This window comes from Camelus dromedarius, chromosome 10 (genome assembly GCF_036321535.1).
Source record: "Camelus dromedarius isolate mCamDro1 chromosome 10, mCamDro1.pat, whole genome shotgun sequence".
NCBI classification, from domain to species: domain Eukaryota; kingdom Metazoa; phylum Chordata; class Mammalia; order Artiodactyla; family Camelidae; genus Camelus; species Camelus dromedarius.
In genome coordinates, this window is record NC_087445.1 from 66,979,773 (window position 1) to 66,999,281 (window position 19,509).

Sequence of the window (19,509 nt, forward strand, 5' to 3'; positions counted from 1 at the left end):
ACCTAGCAGTTTCTACCCGTCTTTGGTACTCTGGGGCTGCTGCCCCGTGACAGCAGTGATCAGAACAGACATGGCTTCAGGGTCTAGTCTCAGGAACCAGCCTGGAAAGTGCCTTTTTCTGGGCCATCCTGGGGGCCTTACCACCTGCCTGGCCCAAGAGTTCCCACTAATTCCACACAGGGCCAACATCTTCTTAGCCCAAACCCTCAACATGGTCTAACCACGTGGCACTTGGAAAAGGGAAGTCTCTGTGGTTCCCAGGCTGCCGCTAACCCTCAGTGGGTTCCCTGCCTTCCCCAACCCCATCCGCCTGTTGGACTCTTTCTCAAAGGCCTGGCCCGGGTTCCACCCCCTCTGTGACGCCTTCCTTGATTTCTCCCTGCCTTGCCAGAATTAGTTACTCCCTTCCTCAAGCTTCCTCTGCCTTGGGCCCTTGTTGGTGGGTCCCTGTGGGAGTTCATGAGTCTCATCATACTGTCAGTTCCCTGAGAACAGGGGCTGTGTTGGAGCCCCCTTAGGCCTACATAGTGTTCCTCCTGGGATGGTGCCAGTACTTGCATGAGTTTTCAAATGCCAGCTCCTGGGATGTGTCCCCCATGTACCCTAGTGCGAGGGCTGAATGACCTGGTTTCCCAATGTCAGCTGTGGGAATCCTGGGCTCTTGAACTGGGAGCAAGGCAGGGACCGAAGGGGAGGCAGAGGAGAAACTCCCTGTCTTTAGTAATTTGGTTCTGACATTTCACATTCTTTATTCTTTTTTTTTTCTTGGAAACTGCTCAAGGCCCTCTGATTCTGCGGGTCTTTGGAGGGAGGTGGAATGGCCCTGAAGTATACACAGAAGCCCCTCCTGGAGCCGCTGTGCCCCCAGGCGTCCCCTTGCACATGGAGACCAGCCCCCTCCTAGCACAAGCCTGGGCAGGTGCAGCCTCTGCCAGCAGTCTGGAAGGGGTGACGTGTAGGTCTGAGGCTGGGCGGGCGGTGGGGGTGAAGTTCACCGGCAGCACCAGGGAAAGGAAGGGAGCCCTGGTGGGAGAGATGGAGGAGACCTTGTGCTTCTGGGAGGTGTTACTGGGGAGCCTGCTCGGACTGTAAGGGAAGCGGGGTCTTGGTGGTCCAGCCTCAGGGATGGGCACGGAACAGAAGCAGGTGGGGGAACAGGGAAAGTCAGCGGACAACTGGTTGGTTGGGGAGCCCTTTCTGGGGCTGCCTCCTGCCCCGGCCCCCAACCCTGCCCCCACCACGTGGGCTCCCTGCTGACTTAGGCCTCTGAGGCCCCCTTAGCCCCCTCAGCCAGACTCAGCCAGAGCAGACAATCCTGGGGACAGTGGCAGTGTGTGTGTGTGTGTGTGTGTGTGTGTGTGGTTGGGGAAGCTGGTGGCTGGTGACTGCGGTGTGGAGCACTGGCTAGAGAGACAGGGCCATGGTGTGGAGCTGGCCGGACACGGGCAGTACATGCATCGAGAGGTCAGCAGGTGGAGAAAGAGAGCTGTGAAACCTGCGGGGTCAAGGAGGCCTCTGGGCTATTCATTGGACGGCACTAATTCAGTGCCTAAAAATAATCCCGGACTCGGCACAGCTCTTCAGAATTTTCCAAGCTCTTTCAGACCCACGAACTCATTTCTGTCTCCAACGGCCTGGGAAGAAGTGAATTCCATCCATATTCAACCACAGGGAACATGAAGTTCTAGAGCACACTTGCGAAGGGCCAGTGGCTAGCTGGTGGGAGGCCCCAGACCGGAGGCCGGGTTTCTCTGGCTGTATGTTCCACACAGTCTCCTGTGGACCTGCTCGGAGATGGAGTGAGGGAGGCATTGCCTTTGCTGTCCAGGGGCAGAAGGCCACCTAGGAGAAAGGTTAGGACCAGGAGGACAGACACCGGGGAGGGGAGAGGAGCTCTGATGGGGTGGTGGTGGTGGGGGGCATCGGGGAGGGCTTCCTGTTGGGGTACTTTGGAGCTCGGCCCAGGGAAAGGAAGGGTGCGCTGAAGCAGGGAGAGTGGGTCCAAACACGGGCATTTGTGAGTGAAGACAAGACAGTGGGAAGCAAACTGAGGACCAGCCACCTTGCAAAGCCTTGACTGACCAGCCTCGGCATCCCCTGCAGGGCCATGTAGGCATTCTGAGCAGGACAGTCACCTTTAAAGAAGCCCACAGTGGAGGACCCTGTGGGCAGTCTCAGGCCCATAGGTCACTTGTGGGCAAACAGTGGCTGCACCAGCCCCCTGGCTGCACCCCAGAGGCCACCCCTCCCCTGCCAGCCCTGTTCCTCTCTGTCCTCTTTCTCCTGGCCAGACCTCCTGCCCCAACCCACTGTTTCTCCCTTTAGCATAAAGAAGAGAGAAACTTGCTTGTTAAGAGGGTAAAGTGACTGAGGAGAGGAAAACAATCAAAGGAAGAGAGGTGGTTGCCACGGAAACTATAAAGTAGGAGCAGAAACTTTCAGCGGCGGGCGGGTGGAGGGGAGGAGACCTAGCGGCTGAGGGCCCCGGGAGGGGATGGCGGCGGGAGGCTGGGCCCAGGCTAGCCCGGAATGCCCCTCTGCCCAACACCCCCAGCCAGCCGGGCAGCGCTGTGCGCCCACAACCAGAAGGGCCTCCCAGTTGCTTCCAAACAGGTGTGCGAGGTGCCTGGTACCCGAGTAAGGTAAGCAGCTCGTGGTGCGAGGAGGAGCCCGGGTCTCGTGGCCCATCCCTGCACCGTTCAGAGCTGCCGGTTACACTTCGCCTGGAGCAGCACAGGGGTTTCCTGCAGGTCTTTGCATGATGTCTTATTTCACTGTCCTAACACGCAGAAGTGACTCGGCCCAGGACTGGACAGTTTACAAGGCAGCTTCCCACGTGTTGCCTCATGCAGGTCCCGTGATAGTCCTGGGAGGACGGTGTTCATATCCTACAGAGGAAGGAGATGAGGCCCAGAGAGGTTAAGGGATTTGGCCCCAGGTCACCCAGCTGAGGAGCCCCTAGGGGTGGGATTGCCACCCTTGAGCTATCAGACCCTACAGCCCCCAGCTCTTCCTGCCTCTCTGCCACCTTTTGTTTTTGGCTGGAGCTGTGCGCTCCCTGGAGCGTGTAGACCCTTCTCACCCCCACTCCAAGGGGGGACCTCCTTTGGGGCACTACCATTTTCTTCCTGGACAACCCCAGGGACGTTGCTTCTCTCTGAGGCTTGATTTCCCCATCTGTGAAGTGGGTATAACAGAACCTTCTGCCTGTAAAGGTCGTTGTGGGTGAGACAGTTCAAGTCAAGCCCTGTGTACAGTGGCAGCACAGACGATACCCTCAGAAATCTCCACTGGCCACGTCTGAAGCTGGCAAGCACCCAGTTGGGTAAGAAAGGCGGGGCTGCAATCTCCCTGTATTTCAGAGAAGTTTCTTCATCTGTGAAACGGGTCTGATGGGTTCCTGCCTTGCCTGGGGAGTTGGAGAGGGAGATGAGGATCATGGCTGTGGAGCCGCTGCAAGCCACGGAAGCTGGTTTGGGAAGCACCAGTCTCCAGCCCAGCTGTAAAAGTGGCCACTAGGGCCCCACAGGGGACGGACATCTGAGCCTACGTTCTCACTGCTCGAGGGAGGGAGGGACGGGAGAGGAGTTGGGCCCCTGCCCAGTTAGCCCTGAGTGTGAGGCTCAGATCTGCTCCAGGTTTGGGTCTGAAAGGAGCCCTCAGAATCCCACGTGGCCTCGTGGGCTTGCTCCCGAATTGGAGCCAAGCCTTAACTTTCTCCAGGGAGAGGCCCAGTGGGCCGAATGCATTATTAAGTGGCAGAAAGGCAGCACGCTGCATGTGAAGGATAATGGGGGAAATTTATTGGATGGGCTATAGATCACAGAATGAAAAGCCCTGAAACCCATGGGGAAGAAAATTAATAAGTCCTGGGCTGTGACTTGTTTGGGGTGGGGGTGGAGGGTACGTGGCCCCGATTTGCTGTGAGCCTGGGAGCTTCGTGACGCACGGAGACCCAGAGGTCTGGGGGCTTCAGTGTACATTCCCGTGTCCACTGGTTTCTTGAAAAGACGCCTGTGGCGCCCCCTCCCTCCTCTTGATGGGCAGCGGCCGTGTGACAGCGCCGGCCTGGGCACTGAGGTTATGCGGGTGAGCCCGGCAGACAGGACGTGACCCTCGGGGGGAGCAGTGAGCCAGGAGAGACAGATGGGAGATGAATCATCAAAAATTAGATCTCACGGCACAATGCAATGGGCTCCCTGGGGCAAAGCAGAGAGTTCGGAGAGTTTGGAGGGTTGGGCAGGTGGAGGGATGGGGCGGTGAAGGAGCCAGAAATAATGTCCAAAGGCCGGTAAGGCCGAGGTGGCTGGGACAGAGGGCTCTTTGAAAAATGCTGTCTGGCTGCTTTGTGGAAGGTAGACTCGGGAGGCAAGAGAGGATTTGGGGGGACCACTTAGGGGCTGTGGGAGTCCCCAGAGTTAGAGATGGTAGTGACCTGGATGTGGGTAATGACGATGGGGAGGAAACAGGTCGGAGACTCAAGCTAGAATTTGGAGCTAGCACTAATCCGCTTCACAGAGGGGCTGGGTGTCTGGGAAGCACGCCCCATGTCCGGTGTCCTAGGACTGGGAACTGTGGGAGCAAAGGCATGAAGGAGAGAAGTGGTGGGGGGCTGGGGACCAGTGTGGCTGAGGAAGGGGAAGGGTCTGTCTGGGGCAGCACCCACTGACACCCCCCCCCCCCCCCGCACTGGGACTAGAAGCCAAGGTCCTGGTCTCATTGCTACGGGGCACCTTTTTACAAGTGGCTGTCTTCCTGACATCTGGAAAAGGGCTGGCAGGTGAATTACCTGGGGACAGTTAGGGGAGACCATTTGTGGCAGTACAGAGTCACCATGAGAAGCCAGGCTGCATGAGATCCAGTCCCGTCTTTACCACAGTCCCCTTTCTGTGCCTGTAAAATGGACGAGTAATAGTGTCCACCTCTTAAGGTTGTGATAAGGATGCACTGAATTGATATTGCCCGGCAGAGAGTAAGTTACTGTAATGGGGTTAGTAACTGTGTTCTCTGTGACCTTGGGCAAGGCTTTGCCTACTCTGGGCCTCGGTTTCTCCAGGCCAGTCCTTGCAAACACTTTGGTCGAAGGCTCTCTAATCTCTGATGTGCTGGTGGTGTCCAGCTCCTGAGGACGCCAGGGCACAGCACCAAGCTGGCAATGTTGTCTCCGATGGGACCACATCCATTCCAGCCTGTAAGAAGATACCGGGCCTACTGGGTCTGTAAGGGGATATTATGATCGCCCAGAACCTGGTGAGGTCAGAGGGCACAGAGACCAGGACAAAAGGGGGCCAGTCAGGGCTGCTGCCAGACCTGAGCTGACCTTCTGGGCCCCAGAATCTAGACCACATTTGGGGAGCCTGGGGAGGAAGGCGGAAGCTGGGAGCTTCACTGTGGGATGAGCAAACTGGTCCTTCGTTCTGAGCCTCAGTTTGCCTGTCTGTACTATGAGGCTGGGAATCCCTCCTGCCTGCTACTCACAGGTGCTGAGAAGGCAAAGGCTACAGTTTGTAAAAGGCTGGGAACACTGTCGGGCACTGGGGTCCCAGAGGCCTCCATATAGAGCCAGGGGGCCCGGAGAGAGAGCAGTATATGGGCCAGTGTGATCAGAGTGGGACCACCCGCTGCTGGTTAAAATACTGATTCCTGGGCTCTTCCCAGGCTGGCTAAAGCAGGCTCTCCCCAGTGGGCCTGGGCATCTGCATTTTAACATGCTCCCTGGGGGACTGAAGCTCCTTGACATCTGAGAACTGAGGTTCTGCACCACCCGCTTTGCCGGTCAGAGTGGGTGCAGAGGGGTGGGGAAGGCTTATCTAAGTCACTCAGCAGACTGGGACCCTGTGCTATGCCTCCCTGGGGTTCCCAGGGGGCACATCCCTGGAGCCCTGGGCGTCCTGGGCTGGGTCCTGCCAAGAAGGATTTGTCCCAGGGCTCCGCAGCCCGGCAGAGGGCAGCACCAGGCAGCACCTCCTGAGGGCTCCAGGCTGCTCTGGGGGCCTGGCCTGGCAGGGCCTGGAAGGAGCCCACCGTAGGGCTTGAGTGGGAAGGCAGGTCTGTACATGCACCGGAGGCTGTGTGAGGGGGTTAGCTACAAGAGAGGGGGGCACCCGGAGGACACAAGAAACATGAGGTCAGAGAAAGCAGGCACAGAAAATTCTGAAGCCACTTCGCAGTTTTCCAGGGGCAGAGGCTACAGGGAAAGAGAAGGCCGTGGTGTCAGGGGGGCTGTGTTGAGGCTCCTGTGACTGAGGCTGCCTCCCCAGGGCTCTCAGCGGGCTCAGGATCAACTCAAGGCCCCTTCTAATAAAGATCAGCCAGAGATCAGTCCCCCTACCCTGACCCTGGCATTTTAGCCGGGAGGGAAGCCCGGACTCCAGCCCCAAATCTCCTGCTGGCTCCTCCTTCCTGCGCCTGGTACAGCTTCCTCTGCTGCTGGGAACTGCGGGAGTGCCTGGGGGCATCTGGGTGACCCTGGGCAAGTCCCAAGCCCTCCAAGCCATGAGTTGAGAGTGGGATGGCCACTGGATCCCCAAAGGTCCTCTGCAAGTCCTACCTGTGGGAAGACATCTTCACTTTCAGATTTTCTGAGGACAGGGGGCCAGTTCGGTTGTGAGCTCCGTGTCATCAAAGGTATGCCAGAGGAGGCTGGGTGGATTTTGCTTCCTCTTAGGTCTTTGCCTGTGGTCCTGGACCATCCCCCCCTCCACATCCCATCTTTCTGTGTTAATCATTAATCTCCAGGAGAGCCCCACCTGGGGAAAGGGACAAGTCCCTAGCCATGGGGAACAGGGAGCTGATTTCCAGGATGACCTTGAACTTGTTTTCCTTGGCCCCAAAGTTTCAGCTACTTCCTGTTTGAGCAGGCACAGAAATTCTAGGGCCCCAGCCCTTCCTCCTCCCCTCTGGTGGAATTTCCAGACAAAATGCTGTTCCTGGGGTCAGGGCAGGGCCCGCATTGTTCTCGCTCTGAAGGGGAGTTGAGGGGTGACAGGTTGCAGAAGCTGCATTTAATTCTCATCTACACAGCCTTAGGATGCCAGCTATGGGCTGGGTGGGATCTCCAGGAAAAGTGAGAAAGTGTGAGAACCACGACTCTGGCAAGCCTGCCCCTCCTCTAACACCTGCTGTGGCTCCCGTTTATGTTCTGGACTGGGCACAGAGGCTCTGCGTGTCAGTGCCCAAGGGTCCTGAAAGACCACCCAGCCAACTCCATTTTACAGGAGAGGAAGCTGGGCCTATGAACGGGAGGGGGGACTTTCTTAAAGGCACACAGCAAAGCAAAGGCATTTATTCATCCAATCGTTTATTCTGTGCCAGCTCCTGCAGAGAGTCAGGACTTACATCCTGGCCTCCTGACCAGCCCCAGGCTGCTGCTTAAAAGTAAATTACAGTCCGTTGTCCACATGTCACACAGAGAAAACCCAGACCCAGAGCGGTGAAGTCCCTTCCCCCTGGTTCTGGTGTTGAAGAAAGAATGGGGGCTTTGAGTCCAGCTCCCTTCATTCACCTCATTCATCAAAGTTTATTGGGTGCTGTTGTGAGCACTGGGGACGTGCCTGGGACAGGACTGACAAGGCCCCTGCCCTCATTAAAGTTTGGGAGAAGATAATTAGTGAACAGCCGAATACACAGATAAGACAGTTTCAGGAAGCGATAAGTTGAAGAAAATGGAACAAGACAGTGGGATAGTGTGTGGGGAGTAGGGCAGAGGTACTTGAGATAAGGTGGCCAGGGAAGGCCTCTGAGGGTGTGATATTTGAGCTGAGGCCTGAATGGCAGGACAGAGCTGACATCTGAAGGTCTGGGGCTAGTGTGTGAGATAGAAGAACAGCACATGCAAAGGCCCTGAGGTAGGTCCCAGTCAAAGATTGGAAAGCTATCCGATCTCATATAGAACCGTCTTAGCCAGTGGCTCCCCAAGAAAGCTGCTAGAAAGCTCTTTCACAAATATGGATTGCTTGGCCCTCTCCACCAAGGTTTGGATTCGGTGATGCTGGGAAGGGGGCCCTGGAAATTGTTTCCAAATGCTGCCGGTGTAGTTCATGGGCATATAGGCTAGCGCCACCCCTGCAGGCCTGCCTCATGGAGCCAGTCCCTCCTTTTAGTTGCAGAGTGAGGCTCAGAGAGGGCTGTGACTTATTCAAAGTCAGGCAGTCGCACAGCAGCAGAGGTAGGACTGGAGCCCTGATCCCCAGAGCCCTCCCCAGCTGGGGTTCCCTCCTTACTACACTCCTCCCCTTCTGGAAGGGCTGCCTGGGCTTCACCCCTGCTGGGATCTGTCTCCCCATCTCATCTCCCTGATCTCAGCCCTCACACCCCATACAGCCTGCTGCCCAGTCCCCACCTCATCTTCTGCTCCAGCCTCACAGTTCTACACACTGCCCCCAGTACAGGTCTCAGTGGTTTCCACATCTGGGCCTTTGCTCATGTTGTCTCCGCTTCCAAGAATACACTCTTCTGCTCTCTACTCAGTCAATGTCCACTCAGCCTTCTGGCTCAGAGCCAACGACTCTTCCTCCAGGCAGTCTTCCAGGACTTTTCCTTCCTCCAAATTCCCAGTACTGACTCCAGATCAGATGGACTTGTTTCCCAAACGCTGCCACCATCTCTCCCAGTCAGTCTTACTGAGAGCCAGCTCTGGGCCAGTAGTTGTGCTGACTAGCTCTGGCTGTTCTGCTCTCAAGCAGCCCACAGATTGGTGAGAAAATAAATAGGCAATAAGTAGCCCGGAGGGGCAGATGTCAGCCAGTTTATACACAGGGCTTTGATTCACTATGCTGTATGACCTTCCACAAATTCACAACCATTCCATAGTTGAGGAAACAGAGGCACGAAGAGGGGAAGGCACTAATCTACGGACACACAGCCAGGAAGTGCTGGTTCTCACTCCAAATCCCATACTCTTTCATTTGCCCACCAAGATGGGAGCATCCTAGGAGCTGGCTACTGGGTCAGTTCATCTGTCCTCCTCAGTGGGATCTGCGGGGATGGAGCAAGGCCCTGTCCCCCTGGAACCCAGGCAAGTGCCAGCCACGAAATGGCTGACCAGCTGACCAGGCAGGCCTGCCTGGGAAGGGAGAGGGCTCTCTGACCTCACACTGGGACCATATGCCACCCCCTCCTGTTGCCTAGTGGGTGTGGGGCTGTCTGGGCCCATCAACTGGAAGGAGAGGAAGGAGGCCGGAGACCTGGAGCCTTAGCCCCAGGGCTGGGAGAGAAAGGAGCTGTGGGCCCACCTGGAGCTTGGCAGCATTTCTGGGTCAGGGCAGGAAAGGAAGTATACAGAGAGAGGCGCTCCAGGCCTGGCCATCTGGGCTGAAATGTGGGCTGCTTGAGGAGGGGTGAGAAGGAGGGGCTGGGACTGGAGCCTGGAGAGTGGATCCCAGCCTCCCCCAACCACAGGATTGGGGCCCTGAGTGGAAATCCGGGTACCTGTGAGCAGAATGCGCCAGGTATCTGGGAGGGGTGGTCCAGGTAATTGAGAGGGAAAAGGGGCCTTGGCATCTCTATTTAAGTCCCAAGGTGGACTAACCTCCAGCTCTCATATGTGACCTCAGGTGAGTCCCTTCCTCCCATGGCTTCACTGCCCCATATGTGGGGAGTGATGGCACCTCTCCCTGACTGCTCTGTGCTGGGGTGCAGTGGGCAATCAGACCCTCCACAATTGGGGAACTGATGCCAGATCCCGGCTTGCAATGAATTAGGCAGGCTCCTCCAGGCAAGTGTCTGTCCTATAGGGTCCCAGCTTCCCTGGTTCCATCACCTACTCTGAAGGTTCCTTTTGCCCTGACCTTCCAGGATTTTATGACAGGCTGTTGACATTTATGAGGGAGATATATCCTCTTCTCTGAGTTTCTGGAGGACAGGAGGGAACACAGAGGTGGTGCTTTGGGACTGGAGGAAACTTCTAGATCCTGATATGAACTGTGGAGGTGGGCTGGACAGAGATAACTTGTCTCTATTTAACACGAGGAAACCTGAGGCCCAGAGATGTCAAGGGGCTTTCTTTGAGTCACACAGCGCCCAAAGAAACACAATGATCCCGCCCACTGGCCTTCTACCCCGTTCAAGCCCTGCCTCACCCTCAGCCCAGTTTTGAGTGACTTGATTTAAAAAAACACTCACACTCCCCGAGGCTCTGTCTGTGCGTGTTCCAGTGTCCACGCTTGATTGATCCCCCAGTTCCGCCTGTGTTGAAAGGGGCAGGGCCATCTAAGCCCGAGGTCATCTCGGCCCTGATTGGGCCAGTTTCTGTGAAGGATGTCATGGAATTCGTTGGTGGCTTTAGGGAGGAGGTCCAGGGGCCAGTGGAGGCGTTGGATGCCAGTGTGACCTCTCAGGTTCAGCTGCACCCCCCAACTCCGGCCTCCCCCCTCTGAATGAAGGTCCTGCTCATGGTCTAGCCTGATTCCGGGACAAAGAGTGGACACAGGAAGCTGCTATTGCCTGCCAGACAGGCTGCCTCCAGGGGCAGAAGCCCATGACCTTAACCATGAATGTCCCCTGCCACACCCCCACCCTGCCCAGGGCTCCAGTGACTCAAGGTGGAGACCAGCCTGGGAGGCGGATGTGTGCATGGCTGCCTGGCTGGGGACTTCCCCCGGTCACTACTGGCCACCCTTGTCCCGACAGGAAACCTGACAGGTCTGAGCCTTCCAGACACCTATTGTATGGGGACTGGCGTGGGCTCCAGTGTTTCCCGTGTCAGGACTCCATCCCTTCTCGCCTCCTCCTGTTCCCTGTAAAAGCTGGCTTTTAAGGAAATTTCCAGCCTGTTGCCCCTCCTCCATCTCTGCATTAAGTCCTGCTCATCCTTGAGAACTTTGCTCTTTCCAGCCTGCCTGAGTTCAAATCCTGACTCCTAGTGCAAGCTGTGTGACCTTAGGGAACTCACTTACCCTCTCTGTGCCACCTGTATTTTCGGTAAAATGAACGTGGTGACCATTTGGCTTGTAAATTAAATGAGATAAATGTGCATAGATGCTGAGGACAGGATCTGGCACACATTGAATGCTGAACACAGTTTATTGCTATTAAATCCAAAATTCACCCTCAGAGAAATCTTTCGAGGCCAAAGCTTGTACCCTCCCTAGTTAGAAGTCTTAGACCCTGTGGTCCCCTCCAGGCATGAGCATTGCTCCTCCCGGAGTGGAGTCTAGTGTTGGATAATGTTGGTTGTGGCTGTCATTTTCCTCCTGCAAAAAATGACCCCTCAGGAAAGGCCATGGCCCTTCTTCTTTGCTCAGATGAAGAAATGGGTGATCTGTCCTTACACTGGAGGAAAAACTATCCTAGATGGGCAATTTAAGGCTTTTCAAGGGTAATTCTGCCTGTATGCTTTTTTTTTGCTCCTTCCTCACCGACTGTAAACCTAACACCCCAGTAAGATGTGAGGCTGCACTGGGCTGGCCCCCTCCCTGCTGACCCAGCCCTGGCCCCACCTCTGGTTTACCTGGACTTCCTGCCCAGCAGGGTGTGATTCTCCTTCAGACCCCAGGATGCTGATGGTCCTCTGCCTGGAGGGAAATCCTTTGGGTCCATCCCTCCCTGGTCCTCTCCTGTGTCCTCCTTATTCAAACCTGACTGGTGAGGTGTGGCGGGGGTGGGGAGTTCTCTTGGGGACTCTGGCTTCCTGAATGAGGTGATGTTTGAGCCGGGTCCTGAGGGCTAAGGAGAAGTTCACCAGGTGGGTGCAGATGGAAGAGGTTCATGGCAGCCATCTGACCATCAGGGCAGAGGCCGGAGCCTTTGAAGGCTGAGAGCAGATAGATCAGAGTGCAGGAGTAGGTGGGGCTGCAGAGAGAGCTGGCTGCTTTGTGACAGAGCTTGGTCCTTTTCGGTACTCTGCACATTCACCTTTAGGGGCTTTTGAGGGATGGTGAAGGTTGATTTCCCCAGTCCCCAAGCCCCTGCCTGGCACTCACTAAACAGGCAGATTTCCAGTCCCCACCCAGATCCATTAAATCAAGAGCCTTGAAGGAACACCAGAAAAATGCATGTTTAAGGAGCTGGGGCCATTTGGAGGCTCACGGGCATGGAGCCTACAGTCTTGACTCCCACCCAAAGCAGTACGTGGGGAGGTGGGAGCTGGGTCTATTCAGGAGACCCTCTGCCAACAAGACCACGGACTGGACTGCTAGCCCTGCAGGGCTCTGGGTTCGCAGATCAGCAGGGCCTGGGGAGCCTTTTCTGGAGGGGCCTCTCCTTGGAGGGGATCTGTCGGAGGAAGTGGTGGTGGTGGCGGGGCAGGGTTATTTTCAGGTGCCCCTCCTTCAGTCAAGGCAGTCTCTGGAAGAGGGGCTGCTTCTGTTTGAAGGGAGGAGGCCACAGGGGCAGCAGGAGGGGGTGGGTGGCTTGCTCCACAGCAGGATTGATTCCAGATGCTCTGCTGGGCGTGCAGGGAGCAGCCTTTGTCTGCCTGCCCATCCCGGGGGTCCTGGACCTCCTCTCCTACCTCCCATTCTGCCCCTTTCCTACTCAGTACCCTAGCTGGTATCTACTTGGTACCCACCTGAGGCCCATGGAGATGTTCAACTTGAGTGGTTGGCAACACCCACTCCATCCCAAGACCAGAAAAGCAAAAGCTGCTTCTTCATTACCTGACCCTCCTCTGTCCACAAGGCAGATAGTTTGGGAGTCTGTAACTTCTCCCCATAGGTGGGGAAACTGAGGCACAGAGAAAGGCTTGAGAAGCCCAAGTATAAGCAGAATCTATGCCAGACCTTTGAGCCCAACTGTGTTTGCAGATGAGATCCCAGGTCCTACACACGCTCATCTAGATCTGCTGATGGAGGCGCCCCAAGCCAAGACCACTTGTCCTAGCCTTCATCAGTCTGATCACTCAATCCGTCTCTCATTCCCTTCAGGGAGGGCTAGAACTTGGCTGATCAGGGAATTCCTGTTTTGGGGAGGAAACTGGCTCAGATGAAGTCTAGGCCCCGGGAATAGGACTCTTGTCCCCACCCTGAGCTGGATTTCCTAGGAGTCCTGTCTCCCCAAACTGGAGGATCTGACTTCCTTGGTTATTCATTCTGGAAGTGGCAAGGTGTGGGCAGGTGGCTGAGGGAGCCCAGGCTGAGTAGGGAGGCTCCCAACTGGGTTCGGATGTCCTGGAGGAGGCTGGCTGGGAAGCCTCACAGCTTGCCTGTAGGTGGAGGGATTGGGTACCGCTCTTCCCAGGGGCGCTTGCATTTGTAAAAGAGGCTCCCGTGATGTCTGCTGTTGAAAACGAGCTAGAGCAGTGTTTAAACCAAAGGAGGCTAATGGGGTCCTTGCAGGCCTTGTGGTTTTCCATCTTCCCCAGGGATTGGCCAGAGCTCTGGGGAGAGGGGCCAGGGGAGTTGATAGCTTCTGACAACCCAGACTGGGTTTGGAGGAGAAACACCCCTCCTGCCCCTCCCCCCTGGTCTTGGGAAGGCGCCTGGCTTCCAGCTGTGATCCAGGCTTCTGCTGACCTGGGGGCCCCACCCCTAATGGAGGGAAGCAAGGGAAGGGGACCCCTTTGTGAGGTGCAAAACCTGGTCTGGATTCCTGCCCAGACTGCCCCGCCCCAGGGCCCCCTCTTTTCAGCTGTGCTGGAGGCGGACACCCAGATTCCCTCAGGCCCCATATGTAACTCTCCCACCAACAGACCCCTCAGACTGCTTGTCCAGAGCCCTGCTTAAGGCCCTTTGTCTCTGCCATTGAGGCAAGTCAGACCTCCCTGCCAGGGCCTCAGTTTCCCCTTCTGTACCTGAGCAGATGGAACTCAGGCAGGTGGTTGTCTGAATAATTTGAGAGAGAGATGATGCTGCAGGGGCAAGGGAGGGGAGAGAGAGACTCGGCCAGGGTGGTCAGGGAAGGCTAGAGGAGGTGGGCCCTAGAACGAAGGGCTTTGACCAGGCAGGAAAAAGTCAGTGAGAGGGCCTCCCTGCTGGGAGTAGAGCCAAGAGGAGTGAGAAGTAGGGGAGCAGTGGACGTGAGGCTAGGGGGTGGTTTGATTGGGGCTAGATCACTGAAGCCTTAAATACTAAAGAAGTTTCTGTTGACTTGTTGCTTTTGGACTCTGGGGAGCCATGGAAGGTTCTTGAGCAGGGGAGGGTGCATGACTTAGAGAAAGCTTTCAGCAGGATGCAATAGAGGGAGCTGGCCTCCTGCTTTCTCCAGCCTCATATTCCTGTCTGTACAGTGGGGTAGGGATAGTTCTGCCCTGCAGGCAGCCCTGCCAGAGCGGCTGTAAGTGCTCAGCGCCAAAGAAGACCTCGCAGCATCTGTGGTGTTTCATTTAGGGGAGGATCTGGATCAAAGCGGCAAAATGCTCAGATTTGGCAAAGTCCCAAGGGATACATAGGTGTTCATTATGTTCTCACATTTTATGTGCTTGCAATATACACCCTAATTGTAAATACAGGAAAATAATACATGTATCACATGGGTTTAAAGAACAGGCGAGTATCCCGAGTAAAAGTGAAGTCCTTTCTACCCGGCTAGGGTGGGGGGCGTGCCGGGCGGTGTGTTTGTGGGTGGAGACTCAGCCCAGTGAGCGTGGGGCAGACACGGGCCCTGTGGCATCGGCCTCATTTGGACCCTAATTCAAAGTGACCCGGTCGGGAGCCTGCTCGCCTGGCGTGCGTCCTGCCCGATGCCGGGTAGGGCGCACACGCGGGTGTGCACCGTCTACACCCGCCGGCTGGGTGGGGCGAGGCTTTCTCCCAGAGGTCAGGCCTCGGGCTCTAGGGCACAGGGGGCTAAGGGCGGTGACCCTCCTGAGGACCGGCCCGGGGTCCTGGGCACTCCGGCCCGCCTCGCCCCGTCGACTCCAGGCCGGGATTTCTCCCGCACTGACTTTCCGGGCCGGTGCCAGCCCGGCCTCCCGGTCCCCGGCCCCCGCGGCGGGGCCGGCTGCTCCGGGGAGGGCGGAGGGCGGAGGGCGGGAGCAGGAGGAGGAGTTTGAGCGACTTTGTGGGGCAGCCTTGGCCTCGGCGGCGGCCGCAGCGGCGCGCGGGAGAACACGGGGACGCCCGCCGGGCCGGCCGGAGCGGGCGATGGGGCCCGTGTGAGCGCGCCCAGGCCCGGCCCGGTGCCCGGCGGGCGGCAGCATGTCCGCGGGCGGCGGCGCCAGGAAGAGCACCGGGAGGCCCTCCTACTACTACCGGCTGCTCAGGCGGCCCCGGCTGCAGCGACAGAGGAGCCGCTCCCGCAGCCGGACCCGGCCCGCCAGGGGTAGGCGCCACCCCGACCCCTGACCCCAGGCCCTCCCTGCCGCCCTGTCACCTCCTGATGCCCTGGGATGCCAGGGACCCTGGCTCCTCCTGCTGTCTTTTTACCCGGGACTGTCTCATCCTCCCCTTCTGGTCGCTCCTTAGTTACTGTGTCTGCTCCATTCGTGCTCCCCCCTCTTCGTCCCCATGCTCCCCACCCTGGTGGGGAAACTGAGGTTTTGGTGTTTCCCCTTGTCCTGGGCAGGGAAAAGGGAGATAGAAGTTCAGCATCTCTTTCTTCTACCTCTCAGTTTCGACCCCGTCCCCACTGTGCCTCAGTTTACCCAGCAGCGGAGCAATCAGGTCACCCGAGTGGATCTGGCTTTTGCTCACCTTGTCTGCGCTGTCCTGGCCTCTCAGCTTACCCTCCCCCACTCCCTCTTCTCTCTCGGGTACTTAACAGACTCCCTCACCTCTCGGATGGAGGGACATGTGGGTGGGTATCAGGGCTGTGTCCCAGGGGTCCTGTCCCAGGGGTCCTTGGCTCCAAAGGAGCCATGGCTTGTAACATCTGTCCAAGACCTCTCTGAGTGGGTGGGCGCCACCTCCTTTGAAAGGAGTTTCTCTCCCTTAAGCCCAAGAGGCAGAACCTGGAGGGGGAGGTGCGAGCAGCATTTTCTTTTTCCAGTAACAGGATCCTCAGCTGGAAAGCCTGTGATCCAGGGGGCTGCCTTCTGGGCAGGGTGGGGGCCGGGACTTCCTTCCCTGGCTGGGTAGGAGGGAGGGGGGAGGCCTCCTGGAAGGAGGAGGCCTTCGAAGGGACCCGGGGAGGCTGGAGTCCCTGGCAAAGGCTCAGACCCACTGAAGTGTCCACTGATGGGGGGAAGAAGGAGTGGGTGGGGAGCGCCTAGCGGGGACCTGGGCTGAGTTTGTACCATCAGCTTACTTGGGAATCGGGAAGGCTGGCCCGCTGCCCAGCCTGACCCAGAAGGGTTTGAGCAAATCTGTGTTTGGGATCTGATCAAATACCCACCCCTCTGGGCACTGGTTGTGTGGTCCAGGCCCTGTATGTTGCCCCTGAACCTCAGCCTTCTCATCAGTCTGAGGATAAATGAAGCGGACAGGCAGTAAATGTTCATTTGCTCCCCCCCGAATGGGGCAGACTTTTCCCACAGTCAGGGCTGAACAACAATGTACAGGGCTTCCTCAGGAAGTAGTGAGTTCCTGAGTAGTGAGTTCCCCGTGCTTGGAAGGGTTCAAGCTGAGACTGGGAGTATACACGTGTGTACTGGGAGTTCAGTCTAAGAGGATCTCTCAAAGCCTTTGATCCTCTCCCTTTTGCCTTCCTTGAAGAGGCCTCTGGCTGCTTCCTCCCTCCAGGCTTGGCCAGGGTGGCCAGAGATTTTGATTCAAGCACTGTGACTTTGGGCAAGTCTTTTCCCTTTTCTGAGTCTCAGTTTCTTGAGCTGTAAAAAGGGGCTAGTAGTATGTGGAAGATTCTGTGAGGAAATGGGTTCTGGTTGTGGGAAATAGAAACTGTACAGAGGCCCAATAACACTCGGACCACTGTGAGTCCTTCTGCATGCACCCCACCCCTGCTCAGTGCCCTGCGTGACCTTTCCTTCAGCCCAGTTCCACCCCTGCCTGACTGGAAGTCCCCAGGCAGCTGGGCAGGAGATAATCAAGAAGTCTGGCCGTCACCCGAAACCTAGCTCCCAGTCCCACCTGTTCAGGATCCCCTGCTTTGTGTCCCAGCCTTGAAAAGGCACCCAACCTGCAGGGAGAGGGGAGGAAACTGTCCCTGAACAGAAGTTATATCTGGGGAAATCAGGGAGAGCTTCACAGAGTAGGTGACATTTGGACTGGGTCTCACTAGAGAATAGAATTTCCCTTGGCGGAGAGAGTGGTTGAGTCAGATCTGAGCTCGAGCCCCAGCTCTGTACAAAACCATCCCTTGGCCAGTTACCTCTCTAAGCCTCAGTGGCCTTTAATGGTAAGTTGTAGTAGTGATGGCAGGTGTTTTTAAGGAATGAGAGCAAACGCATGGAAAGCTGGAAGCCCGCGCTGCCTGGGACTCGCGGCACAGTTGAGTGTGAGCTCTCGATGTCCTTACTCTGGATGGAGCAGCAACCTGTGCAAAGACGGAGGAGGAAAGCACCATGGGTGTTGTGGACAGAGCGGAGGGCGCTGGTGGAGGGGAGCAATGGGTAGCACTAGTTTGGGCCTGATAAAGGCCTTGAGTGATGAAGAGTCATGGGAAGGGGGTGAGAGCGGCCTGGCAGGGTGAGAGGTGGAGACTGGAGGCCCCTGGCCCAGCTGGATAGGGGTCAGCTAGAGCAGCCACTGACCTCCCTCCACTAAACCCCCAGATCCCTGACTGCCTCCAGGACCACCCCTCCTCCGGAGGGCAGCACCCCCACCCAGGTGGTAACTCATGCTGGAGGAGCCACGCCGCGGCCTTGAGCTTGATCCTTCTGCCCTCAGGCCTCAGGCCTCAGTCTCCCCATCTGCATGGGGGCTTGGTCCCATGGAGTGACAGCATCAGGCCCCTGAGGAGTCAGTGGTACCCAGCACTCTAGCCCTGATGGGGCCCTTGATCCACACCCATTCTGGCCTCTGCCACTAGCAAGGAGAATGACCGAGAACTCAGGGGTGGGTGTGTTCAGAAACAGGAAAGTGCAGGGAACAGTTGGCTGGTGGCAGGGAAAGGGTTGTGACCAGACTGCCACCTCTGAGGAAGCTCCTTGCCTACTGCCCCCACTGTCCCTCTGGGGTGGGGGGAGGGGACTAGCTGCAGACTTGAAAGTAAGACTTTGTTCCTGACTGGGCTGCCAGTGAGGGAGTGTCTGCACCCTCCCAGGTGTGACCAAAGCGGGGCACTAAGAAAGTCTCCTTCCTTCTCTGGGCCCTGATTTCTCCATCTGGAGAATGGGCAGAGTGAACCTGTTGGTGATGGCGTGGGGAGGGGGAAAGGAGCTTGACGACTGCCAGAGGCAGGGTGGAAACAGTGCCTTTTGGATGGCAAGGGTCATCTGGCCATTTTACGTTGTGCCTTGTAACTCTGAGTCTGCTTGAAGACTGGGCACGGCCCGTAGATTTGAGGGAGTCCTGTCCCTAAAAGTGTGTCACCAGCCAGGGTACTTTCCACCTGCCCCCACCAAGATCAAGAAAAGCTTTGTCTGTCTGACTTACCTGTACCCCCAGGGCTGCTGGAGAAATGCAAGTTTTCTTCTCACTCCGGATAAAGTTTGCTCATCTATTCAACTAGCAAACACGTCTCGAGCACCTACTGTGCGGTGGGTGTGGGGGCACATGGAGCTGAATTCCACAGGCTCCCTGCTCCCACCAAACCCCCAGAGGGTTGGGGAGGCTGGCTTGTTGAGCTGCGCTGGGGCACAGAGCCCTTTATGGGGTCCAGAGCAGTGGTTAGTGGGAAACAGGCTCTAGTCCCAGCTCAGCCACAAGCTGGTTGTGTGACTCTGGGCACATCCCAGGGCCTCAGTTTCCCCATCTGTCAACTGGGGCTGATCCTGTCCTGCTGCCTCACACGTCAGGAGACCTCTTGGAATTCCTATCCCCCTACTCAGGAGAGGTTTTTCTTCTTTTCTTTGTGTCTTGGGCTGAGTTTTTCTAGGGGTCCAGCCACATGCCAGGCCCTGCCTGGGTGCTGGGGACTTGGCAGATGTTTTTGAGATGATCAGTTCCTTCTTATGCCCACACATACTCCGTTGCATGGACCTGTGTCTTGGCTGCAACATGGTCCCCTCCTGTCCACCTGGGTGTCTTTTCTTTTGGGGTATGCTGGAGTCTGTGTGAGGCTTCCCAGGATCGCCCCAGCATACTTTGAGGAATGCAGGCAACCTCACTACAGGGGCCCAGCAGGGCTGGGGCTGACCTCCAGAAGTGGTGGTCCCCTCCAGGGCTTAGAACTTGGCAGCTGAGTGATCCCACCTCTGGCATCCAGCTGGGGACACTGCAGCACCGAGGGGCCGCCTTCACAGAGCGGGATATGGAACCCAGGGCTTCTGGTTCCCAGGAAGATGGCAACAGCTTTGGGGAGGGTGCTGGTGTGATACAGCTGCTTCCTAACTGGGAGCAATGGTTAGGGAAGGGCCTGTGTGCTCCAAAAGGAAAAAGGAAGGGGCTGAGACCTCTCCACGGGGACCCTGGCTTCAGTGAGATCAGCTGAGAGGCCCATGGGCAGCAGCTCAGACCCCAGGGGGCTGGACGAGTGTGAGAACAGCCCTGAGGATGGGGGCTGGTTGTACCTTGTGGTTCCCCCCAGTCTTTAAATGTCCCTTCTAGGGCCCAAGGGCTGGTTCTCTGCCCCCAA

At 57.0% G+C, this 19,509-nt stretch overlaps 1 protein-coding gene across 5 annotated transcripts in view; it reads left to right on the top strand.

Moving 5' to 3' along the window:
- The window catches only part of DAB2IP (DAB2 interacting protein), a 189,886-nt gene that overhangs the window by 51,129 nt on the left and 119,248 nt on the right, over positions 1-19,509 (top strand). For 4 of the 5 annotated variants that reach the window (XM_064490485.1, XM_064490487.1, XM_064490489.1 and 1 more), the window contains exon 1: positions 15,060-15,198. The exons of the other annotated variant lie outside the window; for it this stretch is intronic. In XM_064490485.1, the coding sequence (XP_064346555.1) occupies positions 15,075-15,198 (124 nt within the window). In that variant the 5' untranslated portion in view covers positions 15,060-15,074. Of the gene's footprint in view, positions 1-15,059; positions 15,199-19,509 lie in introns of those variants that run through there. 5 annotated transcript variants of the gene reach the window in all.